Source organism: Sinohyriopsis cumingii, chromosome 9 (genome assembly GCF_028554795.1).
Source record: "Sinohyriopsis cumingii isolate HCF-2022 chromosome 9, ASM2855479v2, whole genome shotgun sequence".
In the NCBI taxonomy this organism is placed as follows: Eukaryota; Metazoa; Mollusca; class Bivalvia; order Unionida; family Unionidae; genus Sinohyriopsis; species Sinohyriopsis cumingii.
Genome location: NC_142969.1, coordinates 11,841,067 through 11,862,743, shown reverse-complemented (window position 1 = coordinate 11,862,743; position 21,677 = coordinate 11,841,067). Strand labels below are relative to the sequence as shown.

Below are 21,677 nucleotides of genomic sequence, written 5' to 3'. Positions count from 1 at the left end.
GATGTTATTGTGACTGACTGATGGCGGGGTTAACCCAGTGTTCCCCAAAAGGACTCGCAATGGATGTTGACTAAGGATGTCAACATTATCTTTCCTCCATTTATTCCGTCTTTCCTTACCTCTGTCCATGTATTACACATGCTGCATGGCATAAATTATTTTCGCTTAGTACATGTGATACAAGTCATGGTTGTCTTCCTTTGCTTTGAACTTTTTGCATTTCATGCATTTAGGTGTCATTTCTACTAAACTGACACAAGAGAAAACAAAGCATAAACTTGCATGGACCACTACCATTACTAATGGAGTAAGCAAAATAGGGTCACGTTAACTCATAAATGACAACATTAGTTCTACAATTAATATTGTTACCTGCTATAGCCATTTGCAGTCAAAGAGACTAAGAACAGATACCTATTTGCAGCATAATAGGTTATGACTCCATAGTTTTCGACTTTATCACAAGGCCTTCATCAGAGGAATGACTTCTTGACTTTATCACAAGGCCTTCATCAAAGGAATGACTTCTGGACTTTATCACAAGGCCTTCATCAAAGGAATGACTTCTGGACTTTATCACACGGCCTTCATCAAAGGAATGACTTCTGGACTTTATCACAAGGCCTTCATCAGAGGAATGACTTCTGGACTTATCACAAGGTCTTCATCAAAGGAACGACTTCTGGACTTTATCACAAGGTCTTCATCAGATGAATGACTTCTGGACTTTATCACAAGGTCTTTATCAAAGGAATGACTTCTGGACTTTATCACAAGGCCTTCATCAGAGGAATGACTTCTTGACTGTATCACAAGGCCTTCATGAAAGGAATGACTTCTGGGCTTTATCACAAGGCCTTTATGAGAGGAATGAATTCTGGTCTTTATCACAAGGCCTTCATCAGAGGAATGACTTCTGGACTCGAGTCACATGATCAACTAAATGATGAACACATGACAAAACCTTTTGGTGCAACATGTTGTAATGTGGTCTAAAATCCATATAAAAGTCACTCAAATTTGGAGAAACAAAATTAACAATAATGTATACAACAGGAGCTTTTAACAACAAAATTCTGTTTGTTTTAGAGATTATTTATTTGCAAAATTTTTAAAATTTGTAATTTTTCTAAGTGTGATTAACTTTGTAATCATGTCCATTTATCTGTCAAGATCTGTTTCAAATAACCCGACATAAACTGTGAAGATAATAAAGCTATAAATTTATGTTTTCTTCAAAATACTACTATTTTCACTAAATTTCTGATGTGCATTGGAGTGATGAAAATAATTATTATAAAATACCCTTTGTAATTCCCTATCATTAACTTTCCTTTACACATACAAACAGATTCTCATCTCATTGTCACATACATATATAAGTAATGTGGCAAATGATCTCTCCTTAAAGTTTGTCTTCATGTCCACCACCAATTATGGTACTCTTTTAATGTTTTCATACGAAATATAAAAGTCATACAGACTGTTGAGTAGCAAGAGTGAGATGATTTAATAACTAAGACAACATGACAACCTACATCATGGTGAGATAAAGCAAAGAGAAAACTCTAAAAGAAAATCCACAGTCTAAAAGAAAATTCACAGTCTAAAAGAAAAACCACATTCTAAAAGAAAATCCACAATCTAATCCAGAAGTATTCAATTTTATTTGCAGCATGCATTAATGCTTAATGTGAAAGTTATATACATGATACAAAATGTCACAGATAAATCAATTTCAAAACATTAATTTGTGTTATTTTTCCAATCTGACACAATTTATATTATTACAAACCAAATTTTGACACATCCTGTAACATCTTGATAATTCGGTTTCAAATGTAAGTCAACGTTTAGCCAAACTTTAAATTTCAATTTTAGGTCAAGTTCAATCTACGAACTCTCACCAACCCAGGCATAAATCAACCTTTTTTTTGAACTCACAAATGGAAGCAGAGCTGAAGTCACTTGTCTACTTCTAATACAAAATTATCAAAAGTACTTGGGCGGTGTGAACAAGAATAATGAATTGTGGGCACAATGCTTTGTGGGCTGGTCATCATAGAAGTGGTGGCAGCATTTTTTCTTACCGTGTAAACATGTGTATTAACCACAACTTTATTAATGTGAAGGAGACACATTTATCTCCCTTATCAAAGAAGATGTTTGTCTCTTAGACTTCAAAGTTCATGTTGCCGAAGGGTAGACTCACAACTTCTCATCCAGAGTATACCCAATCTTGCATTAATTCAACACAGAGAATTTCCAAGCTTCGATACCCACAAAAAAATATGCAAGTGGTGAAGCACGACAAGTAAAATGAAGTGTACAGAGACAGTTTACGGTTGCATCCAATGTAAAATTAATTTCTACTGAAATTGGATGCTTCCAAGCATGTCATAATTATCATGGTTTTGAATTTCAGATATGCTGCCAACTCTTCTGAAGATTTGATGTTTACAATTTTCTTTCTTCTTTACTTTTGGGTTTATTCACTTTCTTGTTGCATTCTACAGACGTCTGATTCATGATATCCAATGCTTTCAATTTAATAGTCTTCACATGCTGTATAGCTGTTATATATACTTGCTTATGGGTTAAGACTGACTGCAAACTGCACATACCTTGATCTGCCATTGCATAATTCACCGACAAATCCAGGTCTCTGCATCTCTGCACTTTGTTAGGAGTAATCAGTAGAACCAACAGCATAGACCCTGATCTGCTGAAATTATGCAATGCAAGATCAGGGTCTATGCGATCGGCACTTAGACATGACTTACAACTTCTACTGGTAGTATGGTTCTAACATGTCTTTATTTACATGCATTTTTTAATATTTTATTGATGGTGATACTGTTTTAAGCAACTAATTTTTTGTTGTAGTCTTTGCTTTTGCTTGTGTTGGCATCAGAATGGCTGCCATAGTAAAAAAAAATCCCGTGTCAGCGAAATGATCTATGCAAAACAATTTCATACTAATAAGAAAAAATGGTACAATAATAATTAATAAATGAAAATAATAACATATTTTACATGTAGATTCCAGATTTTGTCGATAAACTATTCACTTTAAAATGTGTATAATAGTAAATATGTGCTTGATTAATAGCATTATGTCATTACTACAGTGCCAGTATTGGTGAAGAAAAGGAGAGAAATGTGATTTTTTCCATAAAACATATTATGTTCATAACAGTTGTACATCACCATGGTAACCAACTCATGAATTTTTCACAAAGTAAGACAGAATACGGTCACTTAGTAACTCAGATTTATGTGTATATTTATTTATTCATTTCTACAAACCCTATGGTACATCGACGGAAATGATAATTAATGTACCATATAACAACACATTACAAGGTAGATTTACATCTATATCATGCATATATACATGTACATATAATAGCCAAAATAAACCCTAGTATATCTGTCCATTCAGGAAACATTCACATAGTCTTCTTTCAGAGAGTTCTTCCTATGTAGTGTGTCTCTAAAATGGAGTTAAAATTACTTTGTGCTTTTCTGATCTGCAAATAGATCTTTGTGAAATAAAAACAATTACGTGTCTAGCAGTTCTTCTTGAATGTTCTAAGGAAGGACAGTCACAATGACTATGTACACATTTAAAAAAGACACAAAGTCAATAATCATTCTCCTACTCAATAAATTGGCAAACTAAAATGTCTGCATATTGGTTCACATTGATAAATAATAACCTGATTTATAGTCTAACTCTATATCCCCATTTGTTTGTACCCCATACCGATTTCAAAAACGAGAAAGTTTAATGTGATAAAAACTGCATAGAACTAAGTCAATTTAATCATTGATTTATAATTTCTAACCTGACTGTGACCAGAATGGCACTATTGCTGGCATCCCCTACACCATTTCATGCTTAACGGACTTTCCATACTAACACGGCGCCATACTGCGTACACTATAGGCTAGTTTATTTCCATCAGACAACATAATGACGTAGTTCATCCTGTTCGGTAAACGCTGAATAATTGCGTAAATTACATAATATTGAGAGTTTGGAATTATATCCATCTGCATACATGAACATAGAAATTAAACCGCTTGTTAAATCCACATGAAAAGCAAATTTGTAGTTGTCATTATTTTCCTTTGCTTGATTCGACATTGTAAATATCGGAAGCAGACAACTTATGTATGTACATCTGTAGTCGTGATACACCCCTTTGCTGAAAATGGACTTGTCCAGAAACTGGAAATGGATCTGACCATGTCCGTCTATTGCATTGAAAACTTCCGTTAAACATGAAACGCGCATAAGATGACGGTGTTAGGGCCACTCTACTCAGAGTAAGGTTAGAAACTATAAATCAATGAATGAACTGACTAAGTTCTTTGCACTTTTTAACACATCAGAGGTTTCCATTATTTAAATCGGTAGGGGGTACAAACAAACATGTTTGTATTATCAGACTATAGAATATATGAATTGTTAAATTGTTTCAATTTGTTGGTGATAAACAGATTGATTAGGTGACATTTCAGACATTTTTCAAGTCTTCATCTTACAAGAAATAAATACAAACTATTATGACTGATAAATTTACAACTTTTTGTAAGTGTGGTGTGCTTAAAAAAGCCCAACATCTGCATTGCTTTGGATATAGTGGCTCAAACACAGAAATTACAACAAAGAGTACTTGCATACCACACACCCAAATGTTTCACACAATTCCCACCCTTTAGCTTCATACTTCCCACTCAATAGCTATGAACCCAAATTTCCACACAACCTCCACCCTTTAGCTTCATACATCCCACTCAGCAGTTATACACCCAAATGTTTCACACAACCTCCACCCGTTAGCTTCATACATCCCACTCAGCAGTTATACACCCAAATGTTTCACACAACTTCCACCCTTTAGCTTCATACTTCCCACTCCACAGTTATATACCCGAATGTTTCACACAACTTCCACCCTTTAGCTTCATAATTCCCACTCAGCAGCTATACACCCGAATGTTTCTCACAACGACCACCCTTTAGCTTCATACATCCCACTGAATAGCAATACACCCAAATGTTTCACCTAGTTCTCACCCTTTGGCTTCATACATCCCACTTAATAGAAATACACACAAATGTATCACACAACTCTCACCCTTTAGCTTCATACATCCCACTGAATAGCTATACATCTAAATGTTTCACATAATTCTCACCCTATAGCTTCATACTTCCTACTTCCTACTGCCTACTGAATAGCTATATATACAAATGTTTCACACAACTCCCACCCTTTAGCTTCACATGTCCCACTGAAAAACTATACACCCAAATGCTTCACATAACTTCCACCCTTTAGCTTCACATGTCCCACTGAAAAGCTATACACCCAAATATTTCACATAACTCCCACCATTTAGCTTTACATGTCCCACTGAAAAGCTATACACCCAAATGTTTCACATAACTCCCACCGTTTAGCTTCACAATGCCCACTGAATAGCTCAAGAAAATATATTTATTCTTCTTTGTAAAATTGGCATAAAGAATAATGACACTTCCTGATATTCACTTTAAACTCATTTTTCACCCCACTCACATACTGAAGGAGCTCACACTGTCCAGTATGTTGGTATATATAAATGGAACAGCCCTGTGTACCATGCATGTTTAATTAGAAGACCTCTGTCTATCACATATGTTTAATTAGAACACCTCTGTCTACCATGTATCTTTAATTAGAACACCTCTGTCTGCTGTGCATCGTTAATTAGAACACCTCTGTCTACCATGCATGTTTAATTAGAAATCCTGTCTACCATGTATGTTTAATTAGAACACCTATATCTACCATGTATCTTTAATTAGAACACCTTTTTAATTAGAACACCTCTGTCTACCATGTATCTTTAATTAGAACACCTATGTCTACCATGTATCTTTAGTTAGAACACCTCTATCTACCATGTATCTTAAATTACAACACATATGTCTACCATGTATCTTTAATTAGAACACTTGTCTACCATGTATCTTTAATTAGAACACCTGTCTACCATATATCTTTAATCATAACACATCTATCTACCATGTATCTTAAATTAGAACACCTGTCTACCATGTATCTTTAATTAGAACACCTCTGTCTACCATGTATATTTAATTAGAACACCTCTATATATACCATGTATCTTTAATTAGAACACCTCTGTCTACCATGTATCTTTAACTGGAACACCTCTATCTACCATGTATTTGCAATTAGAACACCTCTGTCTAACATGTATCTTTAATTAGAACACCTCTATATACCATGTATCTGTAATTAGAACACCTCTGTCTAACATGTATCTTTAATTAGAACAATCCTCTTTGAATATATCCTGAAAAGTACTGGATTAAAGACAACTACATACAAAAACCAAAATTTTGATTCTGACAGTTGAATATGTACTACAGGCATTTATTTTTCATCTGAACTCTTTGAGTACTCTGGCATATATCTTCCAAAATGAATTGCCTTCTCTGGGTTTGTCAGCTGTTGTTTCTGACATGTGTCAGCTGCTGTCATAAACTTTCTGTACATTATCATCAATTAAGTGAAGTGGCATGCTAAAATGCCTGAATGTTTTTCTCACACGGCACTAAGATGCAATAAAATGTACAGTATTTTACCACTTATCACATTATTCATGTCCTGCATTATGTACTACATAACCAAAACATGTCATGATGTGTTTTGTATCAAATACTATATAACCAAAACATGTCATGATGTGTTTTGTATCAAATACTATATAACCAAAACATGTCATGATGTGTCTTGTATCAAATACTATATAACCAAAACATGTCATGATGTGTCTTGTATCAAATACTATATAACCAAAACATGTCATGTGTCTTGTATCAAATACTATACAACCAAAACATGTCATGTGTCTTGTATCAAATACTATATAACCAAAACATGTCATGTGTCTTGTGTCAAATACTATATAACAAAAACATGTCATGATGTGTCTTGTATCAAATACTATATAACCAAAACGTCTTTATGTGTCTTATATCAAATACTATGTAACCAAAACATGTCTTGTCTTGCATTATATAATATATAACCAAAATGTCATGTGTCTTGTTTCATATACTAGATATTTCATGATTTATCTTGTATCATATACTACATAACCAAAATATGACATGTGTTTAGTATCATGTACTACATAATCAAAACACATCTTGTATTATATGCTACATAACCAAAACAAGTTATGTATCTTTAATCTTAACAGAATCAGGGCACATTTAAAGAAAGGTCTGCAAATATTCATATACAGTCCTGAATACCAGTATACTTGCTTATTATTTAAATCCAACGGCAAAATACAAAGCCCCAGATCTGTCATGGCATAATCTGCCAGTAGATCTAGGTCTATGCCAGTGGCGTCCATTAATCAAGCGAGGGCCAAGAGAAATAAAATGCTTAAGGTGGTCAACCGCATGAATAAGAACAGTTCCTCATCACTAATTATGCATATTAATTAAAATGCATATTATTTTCAAAAGGACTGCCTACATGGCCATGTCTTCAAAAGGACTGCCTACATGGCCATGTCTTCAAAAGGACTGCCTACATGGCCATGTCTTCAAAAGGATTGCCTACATGGCCATGTCTTCAAAAGGACTGCCTACATGGCCATGTCTTTAAAAGGACTGCCTACATGGCCATGTCTTCAAAAGGACTGCCTACATGGCCATGTCTTCAAAAGGACTGCCTACATGGCCATGTCTTCAAAAGGATTGCCTACATGGCCATGTCTTCAAAAGGACTGCCTACATGACATGTCTTCAAAAGGACTGCCTACATGGCCATGTCTTCAAAAGGACGGCCTACATGGCCATGTCTTCAAAAGGACGGCCTACATGGCCATGTCTTCAAAAGGACTGCCTACATGGCCATGTCTTCAAAAGGACTGCCTACAGGGATGTGGTCCTCACAATGTGAAGGACTGGCCACAGGTTGGGCGTACCTGGTCTATGAAATTAGTTATAAGTATTCAGCAGAACAAACATCAAACTTGATCTGCCAGCACATTATGCAATGGTAAATCAAGGTCTATGCAGTTAGCAGTTGGACTCAACTTATAAATGGGTATGTAAGGCATTTCATAATGAACTTGTTTCTGATGTATCAGACAGCTGCGGTTTTTTTGTGACATCTTAAAATGTGGTCCAGATCCATGATATTGGGACAAATTATTTAAAAAATTTGTTTGGAGCAACAAAAATTAATAAACACCTTATCAAAAATGTGATTTAAAAGCAATTTTCCATTGCAACAAGCCCCCTATTTGCTCTTACAAAATCCCTGAGTTGCTCAACGCTAGTTATTTCACTATTGTGGTATTTTAATGTCTGGTATTTTAATGTCATGGATTTTTAATACATTTTCAGAGACTTCATCCGAATCTGGAGACATAAAGGAAGAGTTATCTGCCTTGTACAGCTTGCTCCTGTTCAAGTGATACTGCAGTGTTGTCCGGGGTACACCAAAAACTTTGGTGGCCATTCTCTGGGACATTCCACCTTCTTGTACAGCAGTTATTGCATCCTCCAGGGTATGGTGTTTGGTATTAGGGGTTACCTTGAAGAGGCTTGCATTCATACTGAAAGAATAAAGACATCATACTTAAATCTTTATATCAGCTCACTTCAATAATTTCACAGCAATTATGCAAACAGTTTTAACAAATTAAAGCAACTTATCAACAGCTACACCTGTTACAATGTTGGCAGAGAAAACATGATGTTCAGAAAAATGTCACAAAAAAAAGAAAATCAATGTTAATGGAGTGATTTGGCATTTAGTATTCCACAGTACATCAGTACTTTTAAGGTTATATTACATGAAGGCAAGCAGAGTAAAAGTACCTTGTCCTAGAACATCACCATAATGTTAAGCAAAATGGCCTTTTTACAAATTCAAAAGTCCTTGTGTGTGTGTGTGTGTGTTTGTGTGATTTGGATTTTTAATGTACCTTTAACAATTTTTCAGTCATAATGCATTGATGTCTGCAGTGTGGCAGTTTATAGTGATGCCTAGCACTGGGGCATCATGCCGCAGACAAGTAGCATAATGTCCAAACCAGTCACATTATTCTGACACTAAGCCGACCAGTCCCAACACTAACCTGTTAATGCTGAGCACCTAGCGAGGCAGCTATTAGTACCATATTTTTAAAGTCTCTGGCATGACTCAGCCAGGTTTTGAACCCACAACCTCCCGCATCAGAGGTGGATGCTCTAAAACTAGGCCACTGGATCAGTCTAAAAAATTTTACTAACTTAACAATAAGAAGACATTAGTACATTTATTAGATATAGCTACCAAACTTATAGCTACCAAACTTATTGATATCAAACTATGTAAAGATAATAACAAACGAGACCATGGTTTCTCATAAAATTATTTTATTGACGTTGGAGACAATTTCAAGAGGTGAATGCCATTTTAGTAGTCATATGAGTGAAAATGAAAGTTATAAAACTATTTATGAGCATGCAAATATTAAGATGAATTTACAGAATGAAGCAACTTTTAATTTATAAGGAATCTTTTTGGCCAAGTTACCATGTATACTCACTCACAAGTCAAGTAAAACTGAAAACAACACAGACCTGGTTCTTCTATTGCATAATGCACCAGCAGGTCTGGGTATATGTTGTTTGTTCTACTGATTATTCCTAACAAACTGCATTTACCCAGATCTAATGATGCATTATGCAATGTCAGATCTGGTTCTGTGCAATCTGCAGATAGATTCGACATGTATGTCAGTATGCATGGTAACCAAACTCCTGTACTTGGCAGGTCATTTAGTTGACACCCTCCTGCATCTGGTACCAGGAATGACCTAAGTTGATGTGGCTCCATTTAATTTACCTCATGCTAGGCATGGCCTTAGTTAGTAAAACTCCACTGACTGACAAATCCCTTACCCTGCATGCCTTAGTTGACTAACTCTTTGTCAGGCAGTTTTAGCAACTAACCCTTTGTTGGTTGACTGACCCATTGCCTGGTATGGGCTTAGTTGACAGACCACCATGAATGGTACACTTCAAGATCAATATAATCCAACATTATCTGACTAATGGCATTGCTTGTTTGAATAAACCCTGTGCCTGGTTTAGCTGTAGTTTACTTACTTCCAGTATGCTGACTAATCCTGTACTTGGCACAACTTAAGCTGACTAACCACTTGCCCAGCAAAACCTCAGTTAACTAACCCCTTCCCCTGCATTGCCTTAGATGACCAACACCCTTTTCTAAATGGAACACCCTGCCTGGCATTGCCTTAGATGACCACACCCTTTTCTAAATGGAACCCCTTCCTGGCACTGCCTTAGATGACCTACACCCTTTTCTAAATGGAACACACTGCCTGGCATTGCCTTAGATGACCAACACCCTTTTCTAAATGGAACCCCTTCCTGGCACTGCCTTAGATGACCAACACCCTTTTCTAAATGGAACACCCTTCCTGGCATTGCCTTAGATGACCACACCCTTTTCTAAATGGAACCCCTTCCTGGCATTGCCTTAGATGACCAACACCTTTTTCTAAATGGAACACCCTTCCTGGCATTGCCTTAGATGACCACACCCTTTTCTAAATGGAACCCCTTCCTGGCACTGCCTTAGATGACCTACACCCTTTTCTAAATGGAACACCCTGCCTGGCATTGCCTTAGATGACCACACCATTTTCTAAATGGAACCCCTTCCTGGCATTGCCGTAGATGACCACACCCTTTTCTAAATGGAACCCCTTCCTGGCATTGCCTTAGATGACCACACCATTTTCTAAATGGAACCCCTTCCTGGCATTGCCTTAGATGACCACACCCTTTTCTAAATGGAACCCCTTCCTGGCATTGCCTTAGATGACCTACACCTTTTTCTAAATGGAACCCCTTCCTGGCATTGCCTTAGATGACCTACACCCTTTTCTGAATGGAACCCCTTCCTGGCATTGCCTTAGATGACCCACACCCTTTTCTAAATGGAACACCCTGCCTGGCATTGCCTTAGATGACCTACACCCTTTTCTAAATGGAACCCCTTCTTGGCATTGCCTTAGATGACCTACACCCTTTTCTAAATGGCTTCACATGATCCTTGTTGTTTCATTACATTACATGTCTAAAAGTTGAAAATTAAAAAAGTTAAGATTGACTCATAATTTTCTCCTTTCATCACTATTTTCCATATATTAAAATCATCACAACTTTCATCTCCTTTCATCACTATTTTCCATACATTAAAATCATCACAACTTTCATCTCCTTTCATCACTATTTTCCATACATTAAAATCATCACAACTTTCATCTCCTTCCAAATGTGACCCTTATATTCTTTGGAGAATCATTCTTTTCACTTCTCTTTTTACTTTCACTAACCATACGTAAGTCTTTATGAGTCGAAACCAACCGCAAATTGCACAGACCCGAATCTGCCATCCCATAATACGCTGGCAGATCTAGGTCTGTGCAGTCTGTCAGGACTAATCAGCAGAACAGAAAACATAGACTGTGATCTGTTTGTGGGCAGGTGATCTGTAAACCCAATTCTACCTACATCTGCCTCCAAGACACATATCTGACAAGTCCGACTTAATTTCAAGTGAAAGCAGCCTGACCAATGTTATTACTGAATATTCAGAATTATTACTGCATCAATCCAGCGATACAAGAACTTCACTCACTCAATTAAAATCCATTCTCTTTTTATCTTTCTTGATAAACATGTAAACATAGTATCGGGTGGAAAAACTTGGCAGAGAGGAAGAAAAGAAGGATAGGCCATATATTTATGAAGGAAATTCAAGCTTGGCTTAGGATTCTCTTAGGGAAGAGAGGACTTTGGAAGAATGGAATTCTGGACTGCGTATCTATGAAGAGAGGACTTTGGAAGAATGGAATTCTTGACTGCAACACTATGATGGGGGACATCTATTTACATCTGATGTTGCGTGTTAACCAAACTTCATGTATGAATCAAACAATAATGATCTTGGTGCAAAGAAGGATTTTGTCATGTGATCAACGTTTTGATGATCATGTGATTCCAGTCTAGATGTCATTACTCTGATGAAGACCTTGTGAAAAGGTCAAAAGCTTACGAATCAAAAACTTATTTTGCTACAGAAAGGTATTTATTTTTAATTTCATAAGCAGGTAATATAAAGCTTTGTGTTCTATTTTTAGTCACACTGGCCATTGTTGATGGAAGTTCAACATTTTTTAAAATAAATTTGAAAGACGTTCTGTAAAAGTTCATCATAGTCTAAAAAGTGTTTTTGAAAAGCAGTTTTTTAAAACTATTTTCTTTCGAATTTTCGCAATGGCAACCATATTTGATAGCAGATTATCATTTGCATAAATCTGAATGGTCTTGACAGATGGATGATTTCTCTCAAATTTCATCAAATTCTGTTGAACAGTATTAGAAGTGGTCAGTTCAAGGTTTTTCTAGTTTTTTTTTCAAAAGCAGCCATATTTAATGATGGATGGGCACCATCTTGAAAAAAATTATCTGGCTTCATGCCAAAATGTTTTCTCTCAAATTAATTAAAGGGATTCTGCACAATCTTCACAATGTGTTTCTGTTCTTGGTAAGGGTACATACTTAATGGTGTGTGTGTGATTTAGATTTAACAATTTTCCAGTCATATCACTACGATGTCTATAGTGTGGCAGTTTAAAGTGATGTCTAGCACTGGGGCATCATGCCGAAGACATGTAGCATGATGTCCCACACAGTCACATTATCCTGACACCAGGCTGACCAGTCCTAACACTAACCTCTTAATGCTTAGCGCCAAGCGAGGTAGCTGTTAATACCATTTGACAATTTTCAGGATGCAATGAATAATATAAAGGTTATAACAATACTTGAAAGAATATTTCTTAGAAAGGCCAAATTGATGTGTAAAGTATCCAGAAAAGACATTCCTGTCTATCTAAGCAATATCTTTCACCAAAGAGATGCTGATGGCACTCCAAATTTAAGGTCCATAAGAAGAAAAAATTACATTATACCAAGGCCAAAGAAGGAATTGTTTAAAAAAAGTTTTCAATATACTGGTCCAGTGGTATGGAACAACATTCCCAGTGACATAAGGCAGGCTCCTAGCACTTCATCTTTTCACAATCAATGTCTTAAATGGATGAAATCTTTAGAAAATTGAACAGTTCTAGTACAAAAAATACCGCCTGCTTTTCTGTAATTTTACATCATTTTCATAGCTGAATTTTTCAATGCATGATTATATTGTATGTTTTATATATGTTTATGTTTTCACTGATGCCTGTGAATGTGTTCCAGGCTTGATACTTTGAATTTTAAAATTACTTAATTATTTAGTGTCAAGCCAGACTCTTCACATCATGTTGTATATACTGTATACATTGTACATAACAGATAGAAGGCCTCAAGGTAGATTAGTTCTGTAACTAATTGAGTTACCTTCTCTAAATAAAGTCTTTATTATTATTATTATTATTATTATTATTTCTATTATTATAATGCTGAGCGCCTAGCGAAGCAGATGTTAGTACCATTTTTAGAAGTCTTTGGTATGACTCGGCCAGGGTTTGAACCCACGACCTCCCACACCTGGGGCAGATGCTCTAACCACTAGGCCACCAGAGCGGTCGTCCAAATTTTGAAAAAATCTTTATGCCAAAAAATTGTCAATTTGGTCAAATTTTGTTAAGCGTTTTTGAGAAAAAGACATTTACTTTTTTGGTCTATTTGGCAATGGCAGCCATATTTGATTATGTATCAGAATGATTTGTACAGTCTGAATACCTTGATGACAAGATGCTTACGGTCAAATTTGGTATAATTATGTCAAGTAGTTATTAAGAAACCTTTAAAATATTTTTTCTTCTTTCTATTTTTAGTAATGAAGACATATTTGACAGCAGAGTGACATCATTTGCACAAAATTGAAAGGTCAGCACGTACATGATGTCATTTGTCTTGGTTGGCATCATTTGCATAAAATGAATGGAATTCTGTTCTGTTGTGCAGTTTTGGAGAAATTGTTTAAACGTTTTTCTACTTTAATAAACATGGCCACACTTGTTTTCAGGTTAGCATCATTTGTATGATGCACAATACATGCTTGACATTGGGGCATATTTGGCCTTACCGCGAGGTGATGGTTGTCTGTGATGTACAGTCCATACAAACAGGTTCACACTTCAGTGCTTGTTTCTTGGAAACTAAAACAGCAAATCATGCTGTTCAAAATTTCTATCTTTCATTGTGCGATTTAGAAGAAAAAAAAATTATCATGCTTTTGACAAATTTACATACAGATTCAATGTCAGATTCTGATTTTACTACACATACTGATAATACTTCATAAATCTCAGTAACAACGTAACCTTCCCAAAAATATTTTAAAAACACAATGTGAAATTGTAGCAATTTTCAGTTTTCAAGTGCAAAAATAGAAACAAGTCTTGTATGAAATTTAAAAAAAATTCAATGTGCAAATGCAAATTGCTGTATGCAACAGAAGTGGATAGAAGGAAAGAAGACTAGATAAATATTTACATAACTTAACAATGATAAGTTTTATTAAATAGCAAACAAACTATTAAATTAATGGATAAATAACAGTGAAATTGTCAAATTACCTACACTAACTACACAGAAACAGACAGTCATACAGTCAGATGCACGGTAAATAAGAAATGCAGTCAATACAAGTTCATTCTAGAATAAAGAACTTCAATATTCTCATGATTAAAACCAGGTAATAATGTGGTCACTCCTTCAAATACTGTAAGTAAATACAACTAATTAGCTAATTTACAGTCTGCAACCTAAAGGGATGATGTAAAACTTCAATGTAACTGTAATGGTATTCAGGTTTACCTGCATTGGCAAGCACATAAATATAGCACTTAATGAATTTATGATATCTTTAATACTGGTAAATTCTGGAACAGGAAATAACTTTTGATGATGTGTGATTATTGAATGGCACTGTAACTGAAAGTAACTTCTAAAGATGTGTAATCAGTGAATGGCAATGGAGCTGGAAGTAACTTCTAATGATTTGCAATCAATGAATGGCAATGTAGCTGGAAGTAACTTCTAATGATTTGCAATCACTGAATGGCATTGCAACTGAAAGTAACTTCTAAAGATGTGCAATCACTGAATGGCAATGAAGCTGGAAGTAACTTATGATGTGCAACCACTGAATGGCAATGCAAGTTCTAATGATGTGTGATCATTGAATGCCAATGCAACTGGAAGAGATTTCTAATGATGTGTGATCACTGAATGGCAAAGCAAGTTCTAATGATGTGTGATCATTGAATGCCAATGCAACTGGAAGAGATTTCTAATGATGTGTGATCACTGAATGGCAATGCAAGTTCTAATGATGTGGGATCATTGAATGCCAATGCAGCTGGAAGAAATTTATAATGATGTGTGATCAATGAATGTCAAAGCAAGTTCTAATGATGTGGGATCATTGAATGCCAATGCAACTGGAAGAAATTTATAATGATGTGTGATCACTGAATGGCAATGCAAGTTCTAATGATGTGGGATCATTGAATGCCAATGCAACTGGAAGAAATTTATAATGATGTGTGATCACTGAATGTCAAAGCAAGTTCTAATGATGTGTGATCACTGAATGGCAAAGCAACTGAAAGTAACTTCTAATTTGTGATCACTGAATGCCATTGTAACTGAAAGTAACATTTAAGAATGTGGGATCATTGAATGGCAATGCACCTTCCAAGTAACTTCTAATGATATCATATCAATGACTGGCAATGCAACTGGCAATCTCAGTGGATTCATGGTACTGATGGTACCATAGTTGATGGTACTGATGGTCGAGAACACAACTGATGGAATGCCACAATACTCCCTTTTACACCCTTCATCCCCCCAACTGCAACCCCCCAAAATGAAACAAACCAAATGCATTTGGCTTCATTGGTTGGTACCATATAAAGTATACAAAAAGAATAGAATGTATCTGAATGATAAATGGCAAAAGAAACAAAAAATGGAGGCAAACAGGAAAAATCATGCTGCACCAAACAAGAAAACCAAGTAATTTGGCACCTTCAGGTAAAATACCCAATTGAATGAACATAGAATCAATAACAAACAGTACCAATGGATTATTTGCTTGCAAATAAGAAATAAATAATACAAGTTTTCTGACTCTCTAAATGGTTCAGTACAAACCATGATATTGAACTATATACATGTTACGACAATATGTTACAATAGTAAGCATGGAGTTCACTTAAATTGGCGGCTCACAGATAATAAACAATTCACAGCATATTTCCCTAATGACATAATGCTGAACATTATTTTCCTAAGGCCAACCTGCTTTTACAACTTTCTTGTGATATTTAAGGATATAATATACATTTTTAATGTTTAAGGACACGACATACACATTTTAAAAACATTTCATTTCAATCTACTGTCTATTATGAAAGAAAAATATCCATTTAAGAATAGCTTTCAATTCTTTTTATTTATGGCATTTTAAATAGGTCACTTCGATCTAATTTATTTACCATACATACTCCCTTATAAGTCAAGTCCTACTGCATAATACACCACATAACCACAGGTCACCATGTAACACACCAGCAGATTTAAGTCTATGCAGTTTGTTAAAAGCAGTTGGTAGAACAAACAACACAGACCCTGATCTGCATGTCCGTTATGTGATGGCAGATCAGAATCTATGTTGTTTTGCAGTTGGACCTGACTTACAAGCAAGCAAATATGGTAATTACAGTATTATATGGAAATTACAGTATTATATTGTAATTACAGTATTACATGGTAATTACAGTATTACAAAGCTGCATTCCCTTGAAAGTAAGTTTATTGAGATGATGGGATAACCCTATCCAAGAATTTTATCAGAGCACTTTTGTATTTCTTAGCCAAGATGAATAAGATAACTACATGTATCTGACAAATATGCATATTAGGATTAAAGACAGGGAGAGATCTGAGATTCTTCTATCTATAATCCTCATGGCAACATGCAATGGGCAAAGGTGTGTGATTTCTAGCATTGTTAGTCCCCAACAGCTAAATTTCATGCACACATACATGAATCAAAAAATTCAGAGTACTTCAAGGGTTAGAGTAAAGTGGTGCATTAAACAGAATCAAATTGATGAATACTGTGAAATATTGATTGTCATGTACTAATATCTCTAAAAAATATCAATCTGAAATATTTTAAGGCTTTTTGTTCTCTTTAACTCTATGGGGAATTGATTACTAAATGTAAACAAAATTGGGGGTGGGGTGGGGCACAGAAAAAAATAAGCAATTATTTTAATGAGCAGTTTCTGTTGAAATGATTTTGTATAGAAGCCGTCAAATAATATCAAGGGAGGTAACTATACTGAGCATAATCATTTCCTCTTAGGATTTAAATTATAGGAACAACGCTATACACCTTCTCAAGGCTTGGGTTCCAGTCTAAAGTTTGAAATTTTGCACAGTGGCAAATTTCTGCTTATGTTGGCATGAATCAGTTTTGTTTTAGAATTCAGTATGAACCTGATGATGCCGATATCAAGTTTAATATGGTTATCACAGGATTCAGATGAACACTATGCTCCCAGATTAAATGCAATTTATAAAATGCAAAAATGTGTATCAAATGTTTGAAATGAAATTAAAACGTTTTGCTGGTTGGATTTTCTTCAAATTTTGAATGAAGTATGACAAATGCAGGAACTTAAATCTCCATTTGAGTGTAACTGTAGGATAATTCACTCGTCAGAACAAGAACAAAGTGCAAATACTGAATTTTGGGTATTTTTCTGGAAACCTTCATCCCTGCTCACAAGAAGGATTTAAGTGGTATGTAAAAGTCTGACTTAAAACTGAAATAAACCATAAAAAAGTCAGAGAAAGTTATTTTCGATTGTAAGAGATAAAAAGGTGCCAGTATCGGAAAGTTTTTACTGTAAGGACTGAACATGATACAGACACTGTCAATAGACAACATGATACAGACACTGTCAATAGACAACATGATACAGACACTGTCAATAGACAACTGGTAAAAAGTCAATGTTTTGTAGCGAAATATGATTTCAAATGGTCACTGCATTGATGACAATTACTATGCAAGCTTGATTTTATATGTATGCACTAAAAAGACATACTGACTATAATATTATATTGTAAATTTGAAGTGAGTTTTAATGTTTACACTTCTCTGGTGACATAAACAAACTAAGGTGCCTCATGGGAAAGAGCTCACTGACAGTCAGAAACATGATAATTCAGGTAGTTGTGAAAGATTTTAGTAATGTAAAAAAAAATATATTTAAAATAACTCAAATATTATGTTCTAAAATTCTGAACTTCCAAAAGGTTTAACAAATGGGAGTGGGTCATAGAAACCAAGAAAGAACCACAAAATGAAAAATGAGGGAAAAAGAAATTATTATCTTATTCACTGCAATTTCTGACAATCATAGACAATTTTACCATAAATTTTAAAGACTCCATCAGTGTTCATTTCTTGAAGTATTGTCAAATGAAGATTTAAGGTGGAATTCATGGAATGCACAGAAATGAAGTACAATGTGATTTCTCTGTAGAACTAAGCATGTCCTATTAAAAGTAAGATATAACTGGACCATTGAAAACTAGCAGTCAAGCATAATGTTTTAGTGACGAAGCTCTTTTGGGTAAAGATAAAATTTGCATTTTGGAGAAAACATGACAAAGAATGGAAACCACACCATTTAGGTCTGTACAATGCACATTTGCCATTCATGAATATTTCAGCCATGATTCAATAGTGCGTTACTTGTAATGGTGACATAACTCTGAAGGTCATGAACGTATGATGCTTAAACAAACAAATCGGATGCACATGCAAGATAAACCACATTATAGTTTCCATGCAATTAATTCTTGTTCTATTTGCAACATTCAAACATTATTCTGAAGGTCTTGGCTGTGAATTTGTTTACAGATATCTTAAAGTTAACATGGTGTACGTGCATGACAGTTACTCCTGAAGTTCCATCAATAACAATAGCAGTAAAGTGAACCTTTTTTGAATTTTGAGATCAACAAGATTTGCTGAAACTAGCACTTCCAGCAACACAAAATAAAATGTACGACCTGATGAAAACTTTGAGACTTTATAAATGTAAAACATTTGTATTATGAGGTGCACCTATCCATTAGCAGTAACTGCATCAGAACTATGACGGAATACAATCAACTGTAACGTGTATTCAAATCAAAGAAAATATACATGATACCACTCCGAGTGGTACAGCAGACATCAATTTTTATTGAGGTCATGACATCTGTTTGAGTAGAAAAACACCATATAACCTAAGATTGTTTTGTCTTTACTTCATCTTTGACAGTCCTTCATTTACAAATAAATAAAGACCATACATACTGTAAGCCTGTTCCAACTGCATAGGCCAAGATCTGCTGTCACATAATCTGGGTCTATGCAGTTTGTTAGGAGTAACCAGTAGAACATATAACACAGACACTGATCTTCAGGCACAATATGCGATGGCAGATCAGGGTCTATGTTGTGTACAGTTGGATCTGACACTGGCAGTTTATGTACCTTGTCATTCAGTTTGGCCAGAAGTCAAAATCTCTGGAAATTTTGGCCATGCTGGTGTCCATGCAGTGGAACATAGCAAGACTTCTTTGTTTACATACAAGTACCAACAGAGTCTAAAAGGACCCTGATCTAACAGTTCTTTGTTTACATACAAGTACCAACAGAGTCTAAAAGGACCCTGATCTAACAGTTTCAAGCTGTAGAGGTCCTGAATTCAGTGTCATTCAATACTTTAAAATTCATATTCCTGAATCACAGAAATACTTAAATGTTTCCTTTGTCAGACATCAATATCATGTTGACTATCCTATCTGCATACTCAACACAGCTGTAAACAATCTTCAGGTTATTAAAGCAAGTACTGCACGGAATTTTCTTGCCTTTCCTGATGTCAAATCGGAAGATTTCAAGAAATCTCATCCAATTAGAGTCCATTTACTTTCCGCACAGGCAACATCCTAATTCTCCTCATGAAAACATTATTTCACTTTTGGCTTTAACAATAACACCTATGATTTATAAGCAAAGCCCAACTGCAAACAGCAAAGACCCTGGCCTGCTTTCACATAATGCACCAGCAAATCAGAGTATATGCCAACTGTTGTAATAATTGCTCCTATCAAACTGCATACCTAGATTTGTAAGGATATTATGTAATGGCAGATCTGGGTCTAAGCATTCTGCTGTAGGACTCGACAAACACGAGGGTAAGCACAACGAACTTCGCTATCCTTCATCTATTCATCTTCACTATCCTTCATCTATTCATCTTCACTGTCCCTTCATCTATTCTAGCTGTGAATTCAACTTCATTGACTTGGATTCAATGTAGTTCAAATACTCATACATATGCATCCATTCCTACATGAATTCTGTTTCTTTATCTCAAATGTTTTGAACAGGAATTTGTTTATCTGTCTGTACTTCTTCTCCATCTTGAAAATGACTTCTTACATCTAACATGTCTACTGAATCATCTACTGGACACAACAGTTTCATGCTTGTGTCAGAGTTTGTTCCCACATTCTGGTCCACCTTAATGCTCATTCTATAATTATATCTCTATGTGTAGACAGGTCGGTAAGTTGCCTTTTTGGACCTTCCTCTGTAGTGCTCCTCACTCTCCTCCTTGGACAGGCATTCCATATCTTCATCTTTGATGAGGTAGGGTTTTGGGTTGCAAATCAAACTTGCCTCTTCATCAACTGTTTGACCCCTCTTTAACATTGCATCTACCATTGATCGGTGTTTTGAGTTTCTCTTCACATGCAAGTCTAAATCCGTCCTTTTGGAGCAGACAAATTTACAAATTGAGCAATAAAAGGGTACTGCGTCCAATGCTGTATGCTTGATAAAAATGTGGTCCACGACTCTAAAACGTTCTCCCAAATAATTTTTGCACTTCATACATTTATAGGCCCTTCCTCTAGTGTTGACAAATTCCTCTGTTGTACTCTGCTCAATGGCCAGGCTGGAAAATAGATACCATACTGTCTTTAATTTTTCATACATTTCTATATATTTTTTTAATTATGTTATCATATACATCAGATTATATTTTCCAGCCAGGGATAAAATTTGAGAATGATTTTTTTTTTCTCACACAGTTCAAGACTATCATAGTAATTTATTTTAGCAAAAATAAAAAAACCTTTTGTTTTTTTATGGTTAATCTCTTATTCAGTGACAAATGAAATTGTTCCAAACATTCTATGAATTCTGATCCAGGAATGCAGACATAATTCAACAGATCCTTCCCATCTCATGCTGATTTTAACTTAAATGGTTTTTTTCTTTCTATTTGTAAAGAATTCCCAAGGAAAAGAATCAGGGAAATTTTTTTTTAGAAATTTTTGTTTGTTTGTGTAAGCTTTTTTGAGAAGTTTATTTTCACTCACTTGAAAAATTTACAATCATCATGGAACAAAAGCTTTCATCAAATGGCAATGTGCTGTGTGTGTGTGTGTGTGT

At 35.3% G+C, this 21,677-nt stretch overlaps 1 protein-coding gene across 5 annotated transcripts in view; it reads right to left on the bottom strand.

Moving 5' to 3' along the window:
* Positions 1-1,648: 1,648 nt before the first annotated feature.
* Positions 1,649-21,677, bottom strand: part of LOC149791267 (uncharacterized) — a 122,632-nt gene continuing 102,603 nt past the window's right edge. For 2 of the 5 annotated variants that reach the window (XM_089969767.1, XM_089969768.1), the window contains exon 6: positions 19,851-21,177. In XM_089969767.1, the coding sequence (XP_089825893.1) occupies positions 20,769-21,177 (409 nt within the window). In that variant the 3' untranslated portion in view covers positions 19,851-20,768. Of the gene's footprint in view, positions 8,665-19,850; positions 21,178-21,677 lie in introns of those variants that run through there. The other 3 variants (XM_089969770.1, XM_089969771.1, XM_089969772.1) reach the window with 3 other exon arrangements.